Raw genomic sequence first — 22,585 nt, forward strand, 5'->3', positions numbered from 1 at the left:
TGAACTTCTAAAGAGGCCTCTGTTTTTATCTGTAAAAGTCTGTTACAATAAATAAATTCATTCTTCATGCTTTTTAAAACAGAATTAGATATTGAATTTTAACAGATGCCTTTTTAGTAATAGTTACGCTAGTTACCTGATCCTCCCCCCTCCGTTTTTGTATTTAATCTTGTATTTAATAATGTCTTCTTTTTTTTTAAGTTTATTTATTTATTTTGAGAGAGAGAGCACGAGTGGGGGAAGGGCCTAGAGAGAAGGAGGGAGGGAGGGAGGGAGGGAGGGAGAGAGAGAGAGAGAGAGAGAGAGACAGAGACAGAGACAGAGAGAGAAAGAGAATATCCCAAGCAGGCTCCACACTGTCAGTGCAGAGCTGGATGTGTGGCTCAACCCACAAACCTTGAGATCACAAGCTGAGCCAAAGTCAGATGCTTAACCGACTGAGCTATTCAGGTGCCCCTCATTTGTTCTCATTAAATGAAGTTAGTTTGGGGGGCGCCCAAACAGTTAAACGTCTGACTTCAGCTCAGATCAGGATCTCACGGTCTGTGGGTTTGAGCCTCGTGTCGGGCTCTGCTGGTAGCTCAGAGCCTGGAGCCTGCTTTGGAGCCTGCTTTGGATTCTGTGTCTCCCTCTCAGCTCTGCCCCTCCCCTGCTCACACTCTGCCTCTCACTCCCAGAAATGAATAAATGTTAAAAAAAAAAAAAAAAAGATTAAAAAACATAAAAAATAAACAGAATAAATTAGTTTGTAATTTTTTATTTTGCATGTGATGCTCTTAACTGTTCTGTGATTGAAGCCATTTCTCTGTGCTTTTGTTGTTGTTGTTGTTCTTTGGAATACGTAATATAAGAATTATTTTCCTTTGAATGTCGGGAAAACATTTGCCAGCAACTTCATCAGTGATCTTTTTGATTTATTGATAAATTTTCTCCTTCCCTTAGTTTTAGATTTCTCTTTCTGTTTATCTGTTTATCATCTTTTTACATAGCTATATTAATTTCAAATGTATCCATAGAGATTATAGTTTCTTTTTAATTATATTATTTTTTATTTCTGATTTTCTTAACTCACATTTTATTTCTTCTTACAGATGAATGAGACTATTGATCTGTGTTGTATTTTTTAAATTAATTAATTGATTAATTTTTAAAGCAGGCTCCATGCCCAGTGTGGGGCTTAAACTCACAGTGTGGGGCTCGAACTCACAACCCTGAGATTAAGAGTGGCATACTGTACTGACTGAGCCAGCCAGGTGCCCCTGTGTCGTATTTGTTAAAATGAATTAGCTTGATTTTTTTTCTGCTATATTTTCCACTTTTAAAATCTTTTTGAGATTATTTTTTCATTTACTTTTTGGCTTGTAAATCTGTTCCGTATCTGAAATCTCAGTTCGTTTTTTTCTCTTTTCCTTTTTTTCATGCTATGTTTAGTATGGTGAACTTTTTTTTGGTAGACTCCTGTGTATTCTGATAAAATTAATATTTCTGTTCAAAATATTTTATTATGTTCTGTAATTTTTTTCTGGACATATTGACAATTTAGGAAAGATGTTATATGTTTCAGTTAAAATATAATTTATCATTTGTCACATAATGTATTACTACATATTATACATAGAATACGTATATTTTATACATAATGACTGTAGTATTTAGAAAGATCTTTCATAGGCTATTTAATGAAAGTGGTTTTGTTGGCTATTTAAATTGTGTCACAGTACCTTTATTTGTATTTTTTAACTTAAATTTTATGTATTTTAAAAAATATACGCATGGCATGAAATTCAGAGGGAACAAAAAGGGTTTATAAGATGGGCTTTTGTCTCTTTTTTATTTTTCCTTCCCTGTGAAGCAACCGGTGTTACCAGTTTGTTGTGTTTCTTTCCAGGGCTATTTTTTACATAAATAAGCAAGTACGTATGTATGTTGTCCTCTTTCACACAAATGGCCATCAGCTTCCTCCTTTTTTTTCACTCAGCATACCATGCAGATGATTTATATCAGTATATAAGAAATCTCTTTAATTTTGATGCTATAGAGTGTTCTGATATATATCCTGTATGTATTTATATCTAACATTTATATATGAATGTTATAAATAGATATAAATAAACATCCTTATTTGAGACATAGTTTGCCTTAGTGAGGAGTGGGTCAGGCTGATGACTGCCACTGTTTTACAGAGTTACTGGCCCCTTAAAGAAGTGATGAGCTCACTTCCCTTAAGGAGGGGAGTGCATTAGGTATCAGAGGCAGTATTTAATGAATTCTGAGATTGAAGGTCCTGATAATATAAATTTTTAACAAATGTTGACTACAGTAACATAACATGCGTAAAACATAAAAGTGGTGCTTTAAAGGTTATACGGTGAACACCTGTGTGACCCCATCCGCGTCAAGAAATGGAACATTGCTGACCTGTGGGGCCGGGCGTCTTCCAGTAGAGACTCCCTTCTCTGCTGCTGCTGGCAGTCACTCTCCTGACCACTATGGTATTTGTGCCGATGGTCTTTATAGCTTTATCACCTAATCATGTATTCCCAAGCAGTGCAGTAAACTCGTGCCTATTTTTGGATGTTTTTCCCCAGTGTTTTTAGATACTTGAAACTGTACCCCCAAGAGCAGTCTTGAGGAGGAAGAGTCACAAAGGGTGTATGGGAAGTGAAGGGACAACGGATCCTACACATCTTGCCTTAATGAAGTCTGCGGACTTCAGTCTTACTATTATTAGGTGAACTTGAGAGCTTTCTCATACCACGTGATGGAGCTATATCTTCGCTGTTGCCAGGATTCTGGAACTAGCTCTTGTGTTTGGTTCTTTGAAGTACTGTTTCTGAGTCACCTATTTGCTGTGACCAGGGGATGGTCCAGCCCGGAGGTCTCTCTACGTGCCCATTCTGTTCCTGCCTGTGCCCCTCTGCTGGGCGTTTTAAACTGTGTTGGTGCGTAAGTGCTCCCGTGGATTGCAGAAGAAAAAAAAAAATGGAAAGTTAGGCTTTTTTTTTAATGTTCTTTTTTCTTTCCTAATCTGTAAGAGCTATGCAGTTTAATCTTGGACGTTATTCATGAATTCTTGTTCCTCAATCCCCTTTAGTCACCTCAAAAACTTGAGCAAATCAAGGTTTCCTTTTTTTGTGCAGAGCACGTTGCGTTTGCTAAAAATACAGGCAGAAAGTGGCGCTGTGGTCTTGATCATGCCCGATTTTTAAAACCAGAATATGCTAAGGGCGCCTGGGTGGCTCAGTTGGTTGAGCGTCCCACTTCAGTTCAGGTCATGATCTCGCAGTTGGTGGGTTCGAGCCCCATGTCAGGCTCTGTGCTGACAGTTCAGAGCCTGGAGCCCGCTTCGGATTCTGTGTCTCCCTCTCTCTCTGCCCCTCCCCTGCTTATACTCACTCGCGCACTCTCTCTCAAAAATAAATAAAACTGTAAAAACTTTAAGAACTCTATATAAAGAGGCCATAGAAGTCATTTTGTAGTTGAGTTATTTTCAAACTTTGGGATGCTCCCTAACACCACAACCAAGTACGCATACAGATGTTTGTAAAGCATTAAGGTTTCACCAACAGTTAACTCCGTACAGTTAACTCTGACATTGTTTATTCTATTCTGGTTTCATTAAAAATGTTGATTGGGGACCCATTAAATGGTCTGCAGGACTCTGCGGTAGGTCAGTGCCTACAGTTAAGAGGTACCGTGATTTTCTGGAGGAGGTGGTGGACTCAGGATTAAACGGAGTTCGGCAAAGTGGCGTCCCTGGTTAGTGTGGACCGTGGAGAAGGACAGGCTTGCCCTCAGCCCCCGGCTTCGTCACTTGCTGGTCCTCATTCTCGGGCCCCAGTCTCCTATGAAATGGAAACAGCCCTCCCTGCCGTGGGGATTTGAGGATTAAATGAGAGAATGTCCGGCTGTAAGGCATGCTTTGATGCACACCTGCTGGAATTAGCCGTCGTTCCCTGTTCAGGGCTCGCCGGAGTCTCTCTGACTTCTAGCCCAGTGTTCTCGGTACGGATTGCAGCATCTACTGTGACGGGGGTGCGGGGACAGCAGTAAGTAACTGCACAGGTGGACGGGAATTGCTTAGCCCTCTGGATCAGTTCAGGCGGCTGCTGGGGTCTGTGCTGGAAACTTCTGTTAGCGTATAGAGGGGTGCAGACTGCCTAAATCGCCAGGTGGTGGCCATGCCTTTGGTGCAGAAAAGTTAGTCTTCCTGTCCTTGTTCACGGGCACAGGTTGACGCCAGAGAGGGAGTGAGAGAGAACGAGTGTGTGTGTGACCCACTTATGGGAAGGCACAGGACTTACAGGAAGTGCCGTCCTGCCTGAGTCTTCATTCTACCTCCTCTCCTTTTTCACATTTAAAATCCATTTCTTCCCCCTCGGCCCACCCCCCTTTTAAGTAATGCCCACTTTTTATGTTTTAGACGACAATCTGTCCGTAAAAGGAATTGAAGCAAATATGTACATCAAGATTTGAATAAGAAAGTTAAATTCGTACAATGTCCTACCATGAAGAGAAACCCATTCGTTAACACGTGGTGGTTTTTCTTGCCGTCTTTTTTTCACACATTAAAAAGAAGGTGACGGTAATATTGTACATTCAAGTATGTGTGTAATGAAATGAAAAACTAAACTGGGGTGATAGCTCCAGGTGAGTAAGAGGTGTGATGAGGGGAGAGAAGGGACAGTGTTGAGTGGAGGAAACCGGGACCCCTTACTGCTTCGGAGACTGGAGGGTGGCCTGCACATTCATCTGCCCTCTCAGGTGGGGAACAAATACGAAATTGACTCTAAAACTCTTCCCTCCTTTCTGCTGCTTCTCCCTTGTTTGGCATGCACGCCTGAGGTCAGAAGAACAGGCCTTTATGGGTGTTAGGCTGCTGAAATTAATACCCCATTAGATGCAGGTAGAGTTGCTGTTTGTTGTGGAATATGAAAGCCGAATTGTTTCCCATAGTTCCACTAAACATAGACATGCCAGTCGGTGCTTTTCTGGTGCTTCGGTTTCCTCAGCCAGTGGTCCCGGCCCTGTCCCGACTCGAACCCGGGTGTGGTGCAGGGGTCACGGACCTTCCACTGCAGTTCCCGGATGAGACCTCTTCTCTGGAAACGGTGACCAGTCTGTGTTCTCTTTCCCCCGCAGACTTTGAAGCCAGCTTCATAAGGCTGTTGGACAAAATAACTAATGGTTCTCGGATCGAAATAAACCAAACAGGTAAGCGCCGTCTCTTCCCATTCCTGAAAGCAGCCACGTGTGCTGCTGACCCATTCCTCTACTTCTCGTGCCTCTTAACGGGATAAATATTCGGGTGGGAAGACCTGGCTTCCTGCCTGTGAGAAGTCGACTGGAGACGTGTGTCAGATCTGCCAGCGTGAGGGGCGCACCCTTGACTGAGAGAAGTTAGAAGGCTGAACGTTTCAGCTCAAGCAGGCACCTCCTCTGCTTCAGCAACAAAAGTACTTCACACCTAAAATCGATGTGCGGCTTTTCAAAGTCCGATTGTTTATTTTGTCACAATAAAATTTTACAACAAAGTCTGTGAGATAGTTGAACGCGCTGAATTTTATTTTATTTTTGTCTTTTAAAAGAAGCACGCACAAGCGTGTGCAGAAGATGTGAAAATCCCTTCACCTGTTTCTTCTTCCAGCCCCGCCCCGAGGGGCCACCGCCGTCACGATCTGGGGCGTGTGCCCTGGTCTCCTTTCCACGCATTTGCTTGCACGGCGCTTCCGTATCTGAGACCAGCAGGGTCATGCTCTTCATGTTGTTCTGCAGCCAGCGTTTTTTCGCTGTCACCGAGGTCTCCGAGAACTTTCCCTGCCAGGCACACGCAGATCTATCTCGATATTTCAGTGCACCTAGTAGAGTATTCTGGCGTGGGGATGCATGATCATTTATTTGATTGTTCCCTACTGATAAACATTTAGGTTCTTTTTAGCTGTTTGTTTGCTGTTAGAAACTCTTCTCGACCTTGTCAGGGAGACCATGGCAAACATCCTTTGGCCGGCTCCACGAGCTGTTCACCTTTGCACATGTATTCAGCAAAGGAAACCATGACCTTTCTCATGCATTGGCTCTCTTAAGAAAGAAGACCAGCTTGGCCTGATAAGTGGCCCTTGTGTCACAGGAGATTCAGTGGCCTGTAGCCACATTCAGCCATGCCTTACGGAGAACAAGTTTCAGGCGTGAGACCTCGGGGGCTCTTTGCAAGCTGTCATTCCCTGAGTTCTCCTTGGCTTGTTTACTTGGAAATTGCTGGAGGTTTTTAAAAAATTAAAAATTTTTAATATTGTTTTGCTGGAGATTTTTTTCAGCAATTTTTATCGGTGATTCAGAGGGTGCGTAATTCTTTTCTAGTCCTCTCTTCAGCTCAAGTTGGGAAGTAAGACATTTTACATGATCCTGCTTCCGCCTCATGTGCCCTGCGCCCACCAGCGTAGAAGCCTTCAATTCTGATAATCTGACCAGTTTGTCACCCTGTTAATTTGCAGGCATAAACAGATTTGCAGAATTTAGTGGTTATGTATTTTTTTTTTGTTTTTTTGTTTGTTTGTTTGTTTTTGGCTTTTTGACCTAAAGGATTGGTTTTAGACTAATCTAAAATTTAATTTACACTAACTGATGTAGACTCTTTCCCACTTTGATCAGAACATGATTCTGATTGTGATCATTGGGATTTTGGCTTTTAATTTGGTAAAACCTGCATTTATTTTATGAACCTCTCAAGAGTGGCTTTCCTTGTGAGGGACTGAGCGTAAATCTCTTTCCTCTAATGTTAAATGTATTGGTAAATTATGCCAGGAGACACTGACAGAAGATTTTGAGCAGCAGCAATATACCATGTTCAGCCATTTATGCCCTCCCCCCAAAATCTAGAATATTTTACGTTGCTTTTCCTCTAATACATACACCCAGTAAGAAACTTTTTGGATGATACGGATATGGGAAAGAGTAAACGAAGATAATGGAGTTTCCACCAAAGCTATTCAATAATTTTAGATCTTTCTATTTGTTGTTATTAAATTTAAAAAGAGCTACTATTAATGGAATTAAGTGCCATGAAGTACTTGCCTTCTCTAGGAATCCTGTTGATGAGTGCAGTTTCTGGGAAATCTCGTTTCAAGCGCCTGGAAAGAAGCTGGTTGCTGATGTGACGATTTCAGCACATCATTTGCAGAGCCCTCCACCAGCAGGCAGAGTGTGCTGTTGGAAGCCCATAGCGCCCGTTGGGATCTCTCCTCTGTGCCCTGCCACGACTTTGGCAATTCAGATGCTTAGGGAGGGGTTTAATTTATTACTGTTTATTAAATTACACTCACAGTTTATTATTGTTACAGGGGCTTGACAGTAATGAGTCAGCTTTTGGAAAAGTTAAGTGTGGGCTCTTAGGAATGGCATTTTGAACTTCTTGGATGCCCTTGTCAGACTTTCCCCTTGGGACTCACTGCTTTTGTTGCCTTTTTGACACTTCGTGTTTTTTGTTTTTTTGTTTTTTCGGCTGAATGTGGCTCTTCCTCCTCCGGTATAAGGAACAACCTTGTATTACCAGCCTGGCCTCCTGTATGGCGGGTCCGTGGAACATGACTGTAGTGTCCTTCGCAGCATTGGCTACTACCTGGAGAGTCTTCTTTGCCTGGCTCCGTTTATGAAGCACCCGTTAAGAATTGTCCTGCGGGGAGTAACCAATGACCAGGTTGACCCTTCGGTGAGTAGTGAATAGTCTTGTCTCTTGTCACAGCCCAGCTTTTGAGAAGCAAGTTCCTGACAAGACACAGGTTTCATTGTTGAGGGTCTCTGTTTTGTTATTTACCTTGAGATTTAGACATTAATCACCCCGGGAAGCAGATGAACCAAAATTTGCAATCATCAAATGCCGTGATGACTGTTAACATTCATCAAGGTGCCTTTCGCTGTCGTGTCTAAGAACCTTCAGAGCAGATGTGTGCAGTCTCATCATGGTTGACATGAAAAATGGCTCTGTTGGCTCCAGTGCTTGAGCGTGGATCTTCCTAAGGTCATGTGATGGCTGCGGCTGCAAGGCAGCAGACCAAAATTTCAGACAGAAAATAATAATATCTCTTTGGCATTGCTGTAGCATTATCTTGAGTTAACTCAGATTTTAACCATAAATTTTAGGGCTTTTCTTCTTCTGAGAAGAGTTTGCAGATTTAGAAAAAGGGCAGGGGCGGGGAAGGTATACGCGAACTCTGATAGTTTGTGGGCGCCAGCGACCTCCTTATTAAGCATGCTAATTTTCCTGCGTGTGTGGGGAGGATAGTTTAATATATACCTGGAATTTTTGTTGTGGCCACCACAGCTGTCTTAGAGTCATTCAAGGATGGGTTTTGTCGTGTGTGTGAGAGAGAGAGAGAGAGAGAGAGAGATACTAGAACAGTTCTGTCCAGGCCTGCCTTAGACCTTTCTTGCGGGGAGGGAAGGATCCCCTGCTCTCCAGAGAAGGTATCTGAAAACCCAAGGCCATGATGTGAAGTTCTTACCAAGGACACCTTACCAAGGTTCACCTCCACCGACTTGGGACCGGGACCTCGGAGAGGGTGGCTCCGGAGGCGGAATGGGAAGTGTGTGTAGCTTTTCTAGCCAGTAAAGACCAGTTAGGTGGTGCCTTGAGCCCCAAAGCGGAGACCGCTGGTGTTCACCAAGACATCTCCTAGGGGGGAAACGTGGTTAATGTGTTGTTAGGCACTAAGACACTTACTCCTCAATTCTTGGGAGTTCAGGTGCATAGACTCTTCCGAGGATCCTGAGTACAGTGCAAGACCTGAAATTGTCAGCTGTAAGGGAATGTGCACAGCCTCTTTAGAATTTTAAACTAATTTCAAATGATTCCTTTTTTACTGCATTTTCTGACGATTCTAGGAAATGGGCCTTTCAGTTAGAAATGTGACAGGAGGCCTTTCACTTCTGGATTGGGGCGGGGGGAGCAGGAGCCTTGCATAATGGGAAAAAGCTCTGAAACATGAGGAAACTTGGGTACTGGCTGCCTCAGTTATGTACTCTTTTTTTTTTTTTTTTCTATAATTGCCAATAATCTTAAAAGCTATTTGCACTGGCGTTATTAAAAAAAAGTTTTGTATGGTAACAGTGACAAAGATTAGTTGATGAATTCCCCAGAAATAATACTTAACTCTTGTGTGCAGAGTATTTAAAAAAAAAAAAAAAATCTGTTTTCAGGTGTGGTGGGGCTCTGCTTTTTCTAGCTTCACGGCTAAAGGGACCTTGGTGAATACTTGACTCCAGCCTAGGCTAAAAGAAATACACCTAATCCTGGATGAAGAGTAACTTCTTCAGCCTGTGGCTTCATTTCAAGCTTTCTCTGTGATGTTTGGCTTCCCCGATTCACGTCCGTGCCCACTGTGTGCACACAGGATGAACTCAAGGAGTTTTGCCCCTCGGGATCTTGATCTCCTAAGGTGGACAGCTATGGAGGCAGCCAGGGGGGCTACGCGGGTACCCTTATCAGAGGTATAGGCAAAATGCTGAGGGCTGGGAGGGTTTTTTAGAGGAAAGGAGGCCACAGAGTCAGTCTTGGATTTTAGGAAGATGACTCCGGAGGCCGAGATGAGGATGAATTGGAAAGGTCTCAACTAGTTTGAACATCATGGAGGTGGAAGTAGGAAGGAAGGGACAGATCTGAAGGACATTGTGGGGGGAGAGGTTTCTTAACTTGACAGCTAATTGGAGATGGGACAGGAGGAAGGAGTTATAAATAATTCCATGATTTCTGTCCTGGTTGACTTGAAGGGTAGAGATCAGATAGCATTTGATATGGGGAAGAGGAAAATTGTGGTAGGATGATGGATGATGTGTTTAATTTTCATTCTCTTCTCTGGGATATTGGCAGGATATCCACAGAGGTTGTCTAGCTGGCAGTTAGAAGTTATCGTCTGGGGTCTCAGAGATAGGTCACCAGGATCTCACCTATTGACAGTTAAAACCCTAGGAGAGTGAGATGGACCAGTGCCGGGGTTGAACCCTGGAGGCTTTTTGACTGAATTAATCCTACAGGTGTTCCTCCTCTGGGCTGCAGTGTGCTGGTGTGTGTCTCTGAATTGGTGGTTCATGTTTGAGACCCCAGGTTTTACGTTACAGTAGGTCGACGTGGTGGCGCTGGGTGGCCATCAGCCCGACCTGAGTGGCGTGGTCCTCTGGATGAGACGTGAGCTCTCCGGTTGGACACAGGCCTTAGCTGACCTCATCATTCATTTAAATTCCCTTTCTGACCTCCGTGGGCATTTGGGTTTTGCCCCATGGTCCCAGAGGCTGGGAGTAGGGGAAGAAGAGGAAGTGAATGTTTGAGGTGTGAGCGGGGAAGAGGGGCCAGAGACAGCGACCGTGGACATAGGGGGCAAGTTCTAAGAAGCGGGGGATGACTCACAAAGCCAGTCTTTGCAGGAGCCGACTTCGGGCTGGGTGGGGGGTTCGGCAGTGAGAAGTTGTACTGACCTCGAGAGAGCAGTGTCCTTGGACTATAAAGACAGCCATAGGTTGGGGAATGAGTAGCAGACAGATGAAGAACCGGGATGGTTAGAAAATTAGATAGGATGATGGGGGTGTTTATAAGGCTGACTCCTGGTGCTGCTGGAGGGGTGAGGGTAAGACAGTAGAAGTGATAGGACGAGCCTTGTGAGAGAATAGGGACATTTTCCCTTGGGAAAAGAAGGGCAGGGAGTAGGGAGAAATTCTGAGAAGAAAAGTTCAGGAGATCTTATCTGCATCTCCGTGATTCTGCACCAGAGCACAGTAGATATTTATTGGTGCCAACAAGCCGGTCAAATGGCAAGGAAGGTTCCAGTCTTTTTCAGTACCCTCCTGGAAGGGGAAAAGAAGTACGATCATGTCTCCTGTGTGCTGGGCCCCGTTGTGAGTGAACCTGTGTTCTTCTGTATGTATCCTTATTTACTGAATTCTTGAACCAACCCTGTGAGGTGGATGTTCTTATCACTGTTTCAGACAAGGTAGCTGAGAGCAGGTTTCTTCCCTTTCTCGCGTCGGCTTGGATCTGATCGCATTTCTGTCTGCTGACTGACTGAACTGAAGGGTAATGCCTCTGCCGTCAGGTGCCACTTGGACCAGACTCGGGCCTGTAATCGCAGAGTTCCAGCTCCATTGTCCTTAAGCAGAACTTGTAGACCATCCTCACTCTGCTAAAATGAGAGTGTGCACAGCGAGAGGGGTACGTCCAGTCCAGCCCCTCACTTTACGCAGGAGGCACCCACGGCCCTGGGGGCGTGGGGAAGTGTCCAGGTCTTCCAGCTAATAAGAGGCAGAGAAGGACTCAAGCCCGCATCTGCTTTTCCGGCCCTAGTCCCACTGCACCAGGATGCCTGCCGTCCGGGGCAGCTAGAGGCTCATTCAGGAGATGGGACCCCCTTCAGCTACACTAGGGCTTCTGGCTGACCTTCAGAGGCCATTTGGCCTCGGCCTTTTGACTCCAGGTATAGGTAGGATGAGGCAGAAGGGTTGCGCTGCTTTCTCCCCTCTCTCCCCGCCCTCTCTCTCCCTCTCTCCAGGCTGGGCGCCTGGGTCCCAGAGTCACGTCGTCGGCAGAGCAGCGTGCGCCCCTCCACCCCCACTGTTCCCAGAGTCTGGGTTGGCCTGCTCCCCAGTTGCCCTTAATTCTAGCCTAGACTGGCTTCCTCTCGGTTCTGGCAGCCCCAAATGCATTATTTTAAGTTTGCGACATACGTTTAGCTTCAGTATTTAATGACATTAGCTAATCTTTAATGAGTTTTCCTCGTAACTGCTTCTGCCCCACCTGATCCATTCTGACCAGGTTCCTAGGCTTCAGAGGTCATTTCTGCCCCTGGTTAATTTTGTGGTATCAGAATATTTAGTTGGGGCTGTTCTCTGCTATGAAGGCTTATTGGAGTCTCATTCTGTTGAATCTCAGCATGTTAAGAGTTGGTGGCAGCTCGGAGAGAGACAGGCTGAGAGCCCCAGACCTTAAAGACCAGGAAATTCAGACAGTTGGGATTTTCTGACCAGAAGCCACACAGCTAACAGGAGGTGGAGCCTGGACCGAGCCGCCCTGCCCCTGCCTGGGGGTCGCTCGCCCCTGCAGGCTGGAGAGCAGCTCTGTTCAGTGGGAACAAGTAAGGGAGTGATTTTTCTTTCCTACCCGAGTTGCTGTTGAGACAGCGTTCACTGACTTGTTCGCCAACCTGATTTGAATGTCATCCTTATTCCCTCTGGGGCATCCACAAATAAGTAAGCAGAGGACCCCAGGCCCCCGAGGAGCTCTAAGGGAGGAGGTCATAACAGCCATGCTCGGCACAGCCCTGCCATCAACTGTGGGCATTGTCGTTGCACTGTGGGGCTTCCCTGAGTCCAAGCCTACCTCCCCCGGCCTACCCCTTTGTGGACTGTCCCCTCCTGTGACTGCCTGTGTGGCGCCCGCAGGACTCCCAGGTAGCCCCTGCTCAGGTTGCAGACTTCATTTGGTTTGCTTTGGCTTGGATTGCCACCAGCTCTCAGCACTAAACAACCATGTTGGAAAAAGAATAATAAAAAAGGCTGATATTTTCTTCTGTAACGCTTAGGCCTCTAGGAATGAGCAGAAGTCCCAGTTTGTTTTCTGGATGGGCCTAGCCATTTCTTGATGCTTTTTGCGTGATGCATGTGATACTCACGATGACTCACAGGGTACATGTATGCTGTTATAAAGTGAGGAAAGAGGGGCTCGGAGAAGCCGGCAGCTTGTAAAATTGCAGTCTCATTTGGGAGCAGAGCCGGCCCATGCCCTCAGTTGTAAGCCCGCGTGCTTCCTCCTCGCAGGACGACATCGTGTGCCCGGTTGCTGAACCTCATCCTGCTTTGTGGGCTCTTTGTTCTTCCCACTTCTCAAGGTTTAATTAAACTTTTTTTTTTTTTTTCCTGAAATAATTCCACAGGTTGATGTTCTTAAGGCAACAGCCCTCCCCCTGTTGAAACAGTTTGGAATTGACGGTGAATCATTTGAGCTAAAGGTAAGGATGCGTGTACCTTGTTGGCTGTATATATATGCGTACAACATATTCTCTTGTGAACTCATGGGAAGAGCCGTGTGACTCAGTGTGTCTGTGTGTGTCACACTGTGTGTGTCGAACGTCTCCATTGAGAACACCCACGGGAGTCATGACCCCAACGTTACAGACTTGGAGCTGGAGAGGGACTCTTGAGTAATGACAGTCGTAGTGGCCAGTTACTCGCACTTACTCCGCAGTAGGTGATGGTGTGAGTGCTGCACACGCGTCGGCTCCCTTAGTCCTCATGGCATCTCCACTAGTGAGCAGTGGAGCCAGGGTTCTAGCCACACGCCCTCTCTGGTCGAATCATCAAGATGTAATTTGTCTCCAGGGCCTCCCAACCTGGATGCCCCTGTGAATGTTCAGTGTTTTCAAAACCTAGTAGAAGTAATTTAAGCATCTGTTTAAGCAGGGTTACATCAGTAACACTGGATATCTTAAGCTGTTTAGCATCTATTTCTTAAGTTAATGTTTTAAAACGGGGGAAATGACTTCATTTTTACTGAATAAAATGAGTTTTTCATAGATCAGTTCATTGCACAGGAGGAGAAGCGGGCTTCTGACGGGTGAGAAATGGGATGAGCCAATGAGCTGGGCTAGTTGCTCACAGTTAGGATGAGGGGACAGGCCCTCGTGATGAAGTGGCTTCACTATGACGGGGACGTGCTGGCCCGGAGTCACCGCTCAGCATGTGCCCTCTTGGTGCTAACTTAAGGTGCTGTCGGCATTGAAGGGGTTGACAAGGTGGGTACGAAAGAGCTCGCTGCCTCCCGAGGAAGAGCCCCTTGGCATAGAGCAGCCAGGTTGGGTGTCAGGGTCACGCGCTCCACAGCATCGTCACCTCTTCTGTCTTTCCACCCGGGCAGGTTGTGCGACGGGGAATGCCTCCCGGAGGAGGAGGAGAAGTGTTCTTCTCCTGTCCTGTGAGGAAGGTCCTGAAGCCCGTTCAGCTCACGGATCCAGGGAAGATCAAACGTATTAGAGGAATTGCGTATCCTTTTGTTTGATTTAACTTTCTGTTCTTTGACTTGCCTCTCGAAGGGAAGAATGACTTATCACTTCCAACAGTTTACCTCTTTGCAGAGTTATTTACTTTTAGACAGCAGTCTTGGGGAAGTCTTAGCAGTGCAAAATGGTAATTGTTGGCTGAGATGTGATGTTTTATTATCCGTCTCACCATGACTAGACTGGTTCCTTCGTTGTTCTTTTTTAGTTCACGCTCAAGCAAACAACTCCAGGGTATGTCCTGCTCTCCTGGGGGCTTTGGTTTAGGGACCACCAACACACCCCTGTTGACGGGAAACCTACGCAAACACGTAATTCTGATCTAATGTGTAAAGTGGTGTAGACAGGCACACAGTAGGTTGGGGAGCTAAGATACAGGATGGCACATTTTGTCTGGAGGATGTAGGAGGGCAGGAATAATACCTGTTTATTTATTTATTTAAAAAAATTTTTTTAAACATTTATTTATTTTTGAGACAGAGACAGAGCATGAACAGGGGAGGGTCAGAGAGAGAAGAAGACACAGAATCTGAAACAGGCACCAGGCTCTGAGCTGTCAGCACAGAGCCTGACACGGGGCTCGAACCCACGGACTGCGAGATCATGACCTGAGCTGAAGTTGGACGCTTAACTGACTGAGTGACCCAGGTGCCCCAGTAATACCTGTTTATTAAGTGATTACTTTGCATGCACTGTGATAATATAAGGGTATGCTTGCTTTTCTTTTGTTTTTAAACAACCACTTTATTGGGGCACCTGGGTGGCTCAGTCGGTTGAGCGTCTGACTTTGGCTCAGGTCATGATCTCATGGTTCACAAGTTTGAGCCCTGCATCTGGCTCACTGCTGTCAGCGCAGACCCTACTTCAGATCTTCTGCCCCCCCCCCCGCCCCCCACAGCCCCTCCCTCACTCATACTGTCTCTCTCAAAAATAATTAATTAATTAAAAACCATTTTATCGATGTATGATTTACGTACAAAAAGCTATACGGATTAACGTGTACAGCTTGATGAGTTTGGAGATTAGCATATACCTGCGAAACCAGTAGCATAGTGCCTTAAACCTATTCGTTACCTCCAAGAGTTTCTTTCTGCCCTCTTCATTTTTTTTTTTATTTTTACACTTTTTTTAGATTTTTATACTTTTAATTTTTTGTGGTAACGTTTGATATAGGTCTACTCTTTTAGCAAATTTTTTTAAAAATTATTTTTTAAATTCCAGTATAATTATCTTAGCACATTTTTTTTAAAAAAAAATTTTTTTTTTAACATTTATTTATTGTTGAGAGAGTATGAGCAGGGGAGGGGTAGAGAGAGAGGAAGACACAGCATGTGAAGCAGGCTCCAGGCTCTGAGATGTCAGCAGAGAGCCCAACACAGGGCTCGAGCCCACGAACTGTGAGATCATGATCTGGGCGGAAGTTGGGTGTTCAACTGACTGAGCCACCGAAGACCCCCAGCAAATTTTTAAGTATATAGTGCAGACATTATGGCATATAGTGGGTTTGTAGGACTTAATCATCTTGTATAACTGAAACTTTGTACCCTTTTACCAGCATTTCCACCTTTCCCCTTCCTTCCAGACTCTGGCAACCACCATTCTCTCTGCTTCTGTGAGTGTGACTATTTTAGATTCCTTCTATAAATGGAATTACGCAGTATTTGTTTTTCTCTGTCTGTTCTGTATCTTTCACTAAGTGTTATTTCACTTAGCACGCTGTCTTCCTTATTAAACCATGTCACAAATGATAGCATTTCCTTTTTTTTTTTTTTTAAGGCTTAATAATACTCTATGTATATAAATACTACATTTTCTTTATTTATCTTGCATTGGACATTTAGGTTGCCTTCATGTCTTGGTTATAGTGAATAACACTGAAATGAATGTGGGAGTGTATTCAGTTTCTGTGGATATGTACCCTATGTGGGATTGTGGGATCAATTTACATTCCCACCAACAGTGTATAAGGATTCCCTTTTCTCCACACTTTCAGCCATACTTGTTATCTTTTGTTTTTTGTTTTTTTTATAATAACTGTTCCAACAAGCATGAGGTGATAACCCGTTTTGTTTTTTTTAAGATTTTAATGTTTATTTTTGAGAGAGGGAGGGGGGAGGGGGAGTCGGGGAGGGGCAGAGAGAGAGGGAGACACAGAATCTGAAACAGGCTCCAGGTTCTGAGCTGTCAGCACAGAGCCCGACACGGGGCTCAAACCCACAACCTGGGAGATCATGACCTGACCTGAAGTCGGTTGCTCAACCAACTGAACCACCCAGGTGCCCCTAACTCATTGTGGTTTTGATTTGCATTTCTCATGATGAGTGATATTGAGCCCTTTTTCACATGAATGTATGAACATAATCTGGTTCTTCTTTGGAGAAGTATCTATTCAGGTCCTTTGTCCATCTTCTAATTGGATTATTTTTAGTTTGTTGCTGTTGAGTTGTATGGGTTTTTACATATTTTGGATATTAATCAGAGATATGAATTGCAGACATTTTCTCTCATCCTGTGGATTGCCTTTTCACTTTGTTGTTTCTTTTGCCCTTGTTTTGGTGCTCCATCCAATAAATCATTGTCAGTGCTAAGAAACTTTTCCCCTATGTTTTCTTCTAGAATATTTATGGTTTTAGGGTCTTACGTTTATCTTTAATCTATTTTGAGTTGATTTTTGTATGTGGTGTGTCTGTTGAACGGACTTGTAGGGGTTTATTTCTGGGCTGTCTGTTGTGTTCCATTGGTTTTTGTGGCAATACCATGCCATTTTGATTACTGTAGCTTTGTGATATATTTTGAAATCAGGAACTCTGATGCCTCCAGCATTGTTCTTGCTCAAAATTCCTTTGGCTTTTTTGAGTCCTTTGTAGTTCCATATAAATTTTAGGATTGTTTTTTCTGTATCTGTTATTTTGTTTGGGGGGTGATATCTTTAGGGTTTCTACGTGTAAGATCAGGTCATCTGCAGTCAGATAATTTTACTTCTTCCTTTCCAGTTTGGGTTCCTTTCATTTCTTTTTCGTGCTTAATTTCTCTGGCTAGGATTTACAGTACCATGCTGAATAGGAATGGAAAGCGTGGCTATCCATGCTTGATTCCAAATTGTAGAGGAAAAGCTTTCAGTTTTCCATCATTCCTGAAGATGATGTTAGCTGTGGGCTTTTCATGTATGTCCTTATTGTGTTGAGATAAGTTTCTTCTATACTTAATTTGTTGAGAGTTTTTAATTGTGGAAGAGTATTGAATTGTATCAGATGCTTTTTCTGTGTCTGTTGAGACAATCATGTGATTTTTATTCTTTATTCTGTTAATGTGGTTTATCACGTTAGTTGATTTGCATATATAGAGCCATCTTTGCATATCAGGGATAAATCCCACTCGGTCATGTTATATGAACCTTTTAATGTATTGTTGAATTTAGTTTACTAATATTTGTTGATAATTTTTGCATCCATGTACATTAGGGATATTGGCCTGTAGTTTTCTTTTTTGTAGTGTCTTTATGGTTTGGCTTTGGTATCAGGGTGACACTGGTTTCATAAAATGAATTTGGAAGTGTTCTCTCTTTGATGTTTTTGGAAGTCTAAGGATTGGTGTTTGTCATTTAAATGTTTGGTAGAATTCACCAGTGAATTAATCGTGAAGCCATCTGGTCTTTGTTTCGAGGTTTTTGATTACTGATTCAGTCTCCTTATTTGTTATTGGTCTGTTCAAGCTCTATTCTTGATGCAGACTTGGTAGAATTTATCCATTTCTTCTAGGTTGTCCAATTTGGCATGTAACTGTTCATAATAGTACCTTATTATTTTTTTTACAAATTGTGGCATCATTTAGAATGTCTGTTTTCATTTCTGATTTTATTTACTTGAGTCTTTGCTCTTTTTTTCTCAATGTAACTAAGGGTTTGTCATTTGTTTATCTTTTCAAAAAACTGATTCTTCTGTTGATTTTTTTCCCGTTGGTTTTTGCTTTTTTGTTTCACTTGTATCTACCCTATTATTTATTTCCTTCTGCTAACTTTGGATTTTAGTTCTTCTTTTCCTAGTTCCTTGAAGTGTAAAGTTCGGCTGTTTATTAGAGACCCTTCTTCTTTTGTAGAAAGAATGTAGGTCCTTATCACTATAAAATTCCTTCTTGGTACTCCTTTGCTCAGTCGCAAAAGTTTTGGTATGTTGTGTTTTCATTTTTGTTTGTCTATAGATTTCCTAGTTTCCCTTTTGATTTCTTCTTTGACCCCTTGTATGTTCAAAGATGTGTTCATTTTCACCGGTTTGTAGATTTTCCCATTTTCTTGCAGTTATTGATGCCTACTTTTGTTCCATTGTGGTTGGAAAAGGTAGCTGAGGTGATTTCAGCCGCCTTAAACTTGTTAAGACGTGTCCTGTGACCAACCTTGTGATCCTGGAGAATGTTCAAGCAAGAAGAATGCGTGCCCCTCTACTGTTGGGTGAAATGTGCTCTGGATGTCTGTGAGTTCCATTTGGTTGTGTTGTTCAAGTCTTCTGTTGCCTTACTGATTTTCTTTCTGGATGTCCTATCCATTGTTGAAAGTGGGGTATGAAGTCTTCAATTGCTGTTGTATTGCTCTTTTTTCAGATCTGTTGATGTTTACTTTATATATTTAGGTGATCTGAGTGGGTGCATATGTAATTGTTACGTCTTTCTGTTGAATTGACCTTACATTGTATGATCAACTTCTTTATCTCTTGTGACTTTAAAACATTTATTTATTTATTTTTATTTATTTAGAGCATGAGTGGAGGAGGGGGGCGGAGGAAGGGAGAGAATGTTTTCTTCTTTTTTTTTTTTTTGAGAGAGAGAGAGTGCGAGTGAGTGGGGCAGAGAGAGAGGGAGAGAGAGAAAATCTTAAGCAGGCTCCACTCCAGGCTTAGCGTGGAGCCCTGTCTCTTGTGACCTTAAAGTCTTGTTGGACTTAGTGTCTTTTGTTTGATGGAAGGTTAGTCACTCCTCCTCTCTTTTGGTTCCCATTTGCACGGAATATCTTCACTTTCAGCTTATATGTGTGCTTATATGTTAAAGCGGGCCGTTTGTAGACAGCATATAGTTGGGTCTTGTTGTTTTACCCATGCAGCAACTTTTGTTTCTTCTGATTGTGAAGGTTAATCCGTTTACATTTGAGACACTTTATTTTTAAGCCTCAAAGTGACTTCTGAGTTTACTTGCATTCTCTTTTGCAGATGGGGAAACTGAGGCTGCACCTTATGGAATTTGTATCCACATAACACTGCTCATGCCGGCAGAGCTGGGATTTGAGCTCTGTCTGATCGCAGCCCGGACTTTTAACCTCTGCCTTTTCCTATAGGAAGGGAAGGCATTGGGACTGAGCTTTGAAGACTGGAGGCCTGTGAAGCAGAGCAAGGAGGGAATGCTTGTGCACATGTCACAGTGCACAGCGGTTCTGGGAGTGGCAAGCCGTGCAGTGTGGCCTCAGTGCAGGTTGCGCAGTGGTGTTTGGTAGTAGAAGATGGAGATAGAAGTAGTGGATGATGGGGTGATGGGGCCGGAGCCAGTGAAGATTAAAGACCACGTTGAGGGTGTTGGCTTTTGTTCCAAAGTCAGCAGTTATCTAGAGAGAGAATTTCCATGTTAAGACCATAACTTTGGTGATGCTAAAAGAACTTTTGGCTGCTTTTTACAAGGTTCAAGTAAAAAAAAAAAACAAACAAAAAACATCCTATCACCTAGTGGCGACCACTTACAGGCAAAGATACTGGAGAGTCATTGTGCCCTGAAGAGCCTGGGTGAGGGTTGCTGGTTTACAGAGATCCTGGGGGCAGCATGCGGGGGATGCCATCACCACCTGGCTCTGTGATAGGGGGACAGGGGGGTCCTTGAGGGCGATTCTGATGTGTCTCCTGGCACCTGGATAGAGATATACGTTCTGACAGTAGCTGTGTGTTTGCCGGGGGGTGGGGTGGGGTGGGGGGCAGTGGGGATAAGTTCAGTTCTATTCCTGCTGGGTTTGAGGGCCCTTCGTGTGGTTACAGGGAGATAGGCCTAGAAAGGAAATTAGAAATGCACACCTGTAACCTGGGGGCCAGGTGAGAGCCCAAAGTGGGTGATTTGGAGTTGGTTACTGTGTAGTGTGCGGGAGAGGCGGGTGGCGGGTGGATCCCTGAGAAGCCACTAAGACTTGAAAGCAAAAGCAAAGTGCTCCCAGGGCACCTCGGGAGCTCAGTTGGTTAAGCATCCACCTCTTGATTTCAGTTCAGATCGTGATCTCATGGCTCATAAGACTGAGCCTCATGTTGGGCTCTGTGCTGACAGCGTGGGGCCTGCTGGGGATTCTTTATCTCTCTCTCTCTCTCCCTCTCTCCCTCTCCCTCTCTCCCTCTCCCTCTCTCCCTCCCTCCCTCCCTCCCCTCCTTCCTTCTCCCCTCCCCCACTCATGTTTGAGAGCACACACTCTCTCTCAAAATAAACCAAAAAAAAAAAAAGGCCAAGTGCTCCCGGGAAGGGGGACCAGGGAGAGTCAAGGGGTTGAGAGGAGAATAAAGAAAATGCAGCTTCTTAGAAGTCCTGGTTGGACGCCCCCCTCCCCTGCCCGAGGAGCCCAGAGGAGTCAGCCTGAGGCTGGAGAATGCCCTGGGCAGCTCACGGCCAAGGAGGAGCTGCTTCCAGAGAGGAGGATCCAGCCCCAAGACCAGTTCCCGGCTGAGGGGTGTGACCCGGAGGGCTGTGGTGCAACATGGAGGTTGCTCTGTCAAGAGTCTTGACCGGAAAGAGAAGCAGGAGGAAAGATAAGCGGTTACTTGCCATATGGAGATGGAGAGAGTTGAGAAGATTCCCTCCCTTTCCGAAGAAAAGGTTGGTGCTGATCTGAGTACTGCTGTTGATCAGGTAGATCTCTGGGTGAGAGGGAGGCTCATGCAGCAGGGTAGCAGTGATAAGGTGCTGGGATCAGACGTGAGTTCCGACTCTGGCTTTGCCGCTCAGGTATGACAGGATTTCGGCCCAAAGCCTTGGTTGACCCGCATGCCACTGGGCACTTTACAAACACCGTGTGGGGCTGCCGTGAAGGTTGAGTGAGGTGATAGATGCATAGTACGAGGCACTGGGCTGGTATGTGAGTAAGCATGTGGTGAGTTGCAGCTACTGTTATTTTTATTATTATTGGAGAGGGTGTGGGTTGAAGATGGCAGGTATGCGGTGAGGACAGCTCTAAATCGAGCCGCCTGAAGGTGGTAGGAAGGGGGGTGGGAACAGTTCCGTTTTCAAGAGTTAGGTTGGGATTGAGGACAAGGGCATTAGCAGAGGTATGATGAGGCAGTGTGACAAGTGTCAGGATGTGCTGTGGCAGTGGGGTGCAGGGACTGAGGAGAAGAGCAAGTCTGTGTGACAGCAGTGAGGGCTCAGCCCAAGATGGTGACCATGATGGTGTCGGCTTTGTGACTGTGTGGCCGTGTCTGGCGGCAGTCGGCAGCCTGGAGGGCAGAGACGAGAAGGCCAGACGGCCACTCTCAGCTAGGGCTGAGTGTGGATGACGGGGTGAATGACTGGTGCAGGGGATAGGTTAGAGGGACTGGGGGGGGTGGGTATTGTTGCAGTGACAGACGGGTGCTCCTGGCCGAGTCCTGTGGCAAGGGCTGGCCAGCCTGGAGAAGGCAGGCGGTCACGGGGTTGGAACCCTTAATGGATTTAAAGGTTGAATGTAAATAGCCCTAAAGGTTGAGTGGAAGTAGGTGTGTGTGCTGGGTGGAAGAACAAGAACTTGTGTGTGGGGAGTTGTCTTTGGGGGTCTCGGATATTGAAAGTAGTACGATTTCAGAGGCCGACAAGATCTGGGTCAGGGCAGGCATTGGAGGCCCGAGGGCTGGATGGCTTGCGCAGTGACTTGCCTGGTAGGAGTTTGACAAAAGGGAGAGATCAGGATGTCTTCTTCCCAGGGGTGGGATAGGTGCCTAAAGTCAAGTTTTATGTTTCTCAGGAGGTTTGGGCATAGTCCTCCTGGGAGAAAAAGAAACGTGGTGTGGACTGACTCTTCAGAGTCCTTGATTAGCTTGAACAGTGAGCCGTGAGGACTCGGATTAGCTGGGGAAGCCGTTGTTGAGACAGAGGGTGCCGCCCGGAGTTCTTTGCAGGAGCCCTCAGGACCAGAGGAGCCTGTCACCGAGCTTCCCGCGCTGTGGCCTGTTCTCTCTGCGTGGCTCCCCTGGGGCCCATCTCAGGGCCACGCCCAGCACCTCTGTCCCCGGAGCCCCCAGGTTGGCGCACAGTTGTATGGCCTTTCTAAGGTGATGTTCTCTGTGGAGAAATGGAGATGCCGTGCAAGTAGGAAGGTTTTTTTAGTTTTCTCTTTAACCACATACGCATGCACTTTTAGCTCAACCTTATTCTTGTTAACAGGCTCCTGTGTTTTGCCATGTAAATAACCCAGAACGAAACCCTGCTGGTGGCCGTTTGCCTCTGTTGCTGGAAAGTGCGGCAGTCGGTGGCCCTGCGTGTGAAATCCTGCCCACATTCCGGACCGTTTCAGTTTGATTTTTCTCATTTGAGATTTGTGTCCTTCATGCTGTCTCGTGGCAGTGAGCCCTGCT

The 22,585-nt window shown here is 45.0% G+C and overlaps 1 protein-coding gene across 6 annotated transcripts in view; it reads left to right on the top strand.

The window, feature by feature from the left end:
* RCL1 (RNA terminal phosphate cyclase like 1) overlaps window positions 1–22,585 on the top strand; it is a 57,274-nt gene that overhangs the window by 10,747 nt on the left and 23,942 nt on the right. For 3 of the 6 annotated variants that reach the window (XM_058695834.1, XM_058695835.1, XM_058695833.1), the window contains exons 2-5: window positions 5,143–5,214; window positions 7,530–7,705; window positions 12,912–12,986; window positions 13,892–14,016. In XM_058695834.1, coding sequence (XP_058551817.1) covers window positions 5,143–5,214; window positions 7,530–7,705; window positions 12,912–12,986; window positions 13,892–14,016 — 448 coding nt within the window. Of the gene's footprint in view, window positions 1–5,142; window positions 5,215–7,080; window positions 7,706–12,911; window positions 12,987–13,891; window positions 14,017–17,986; window positions 18,443–22,585 lie in introns of those variants that run through there. The other 3 variants (XM_058695836.1, XM_058695837.1, XM_058695838.1) reach the window with 3 other exon arrangements.

Source organism: Neofelis nebulosa, chromosome 12, assembly GCF_028018385.1.
Source record: "Neofelis nebulosa isolate mNeoNeb1 chromosome 12, mNeoNeb1.pri, whole genome shotgun sequence".
Taxonomy (NCBI): domain Eukaryota; kingdom Metazoa; phylum Chordata; class Mammalia; order Carnivora; family Felidae; genus Neofelis; species Neofelis nebulosa.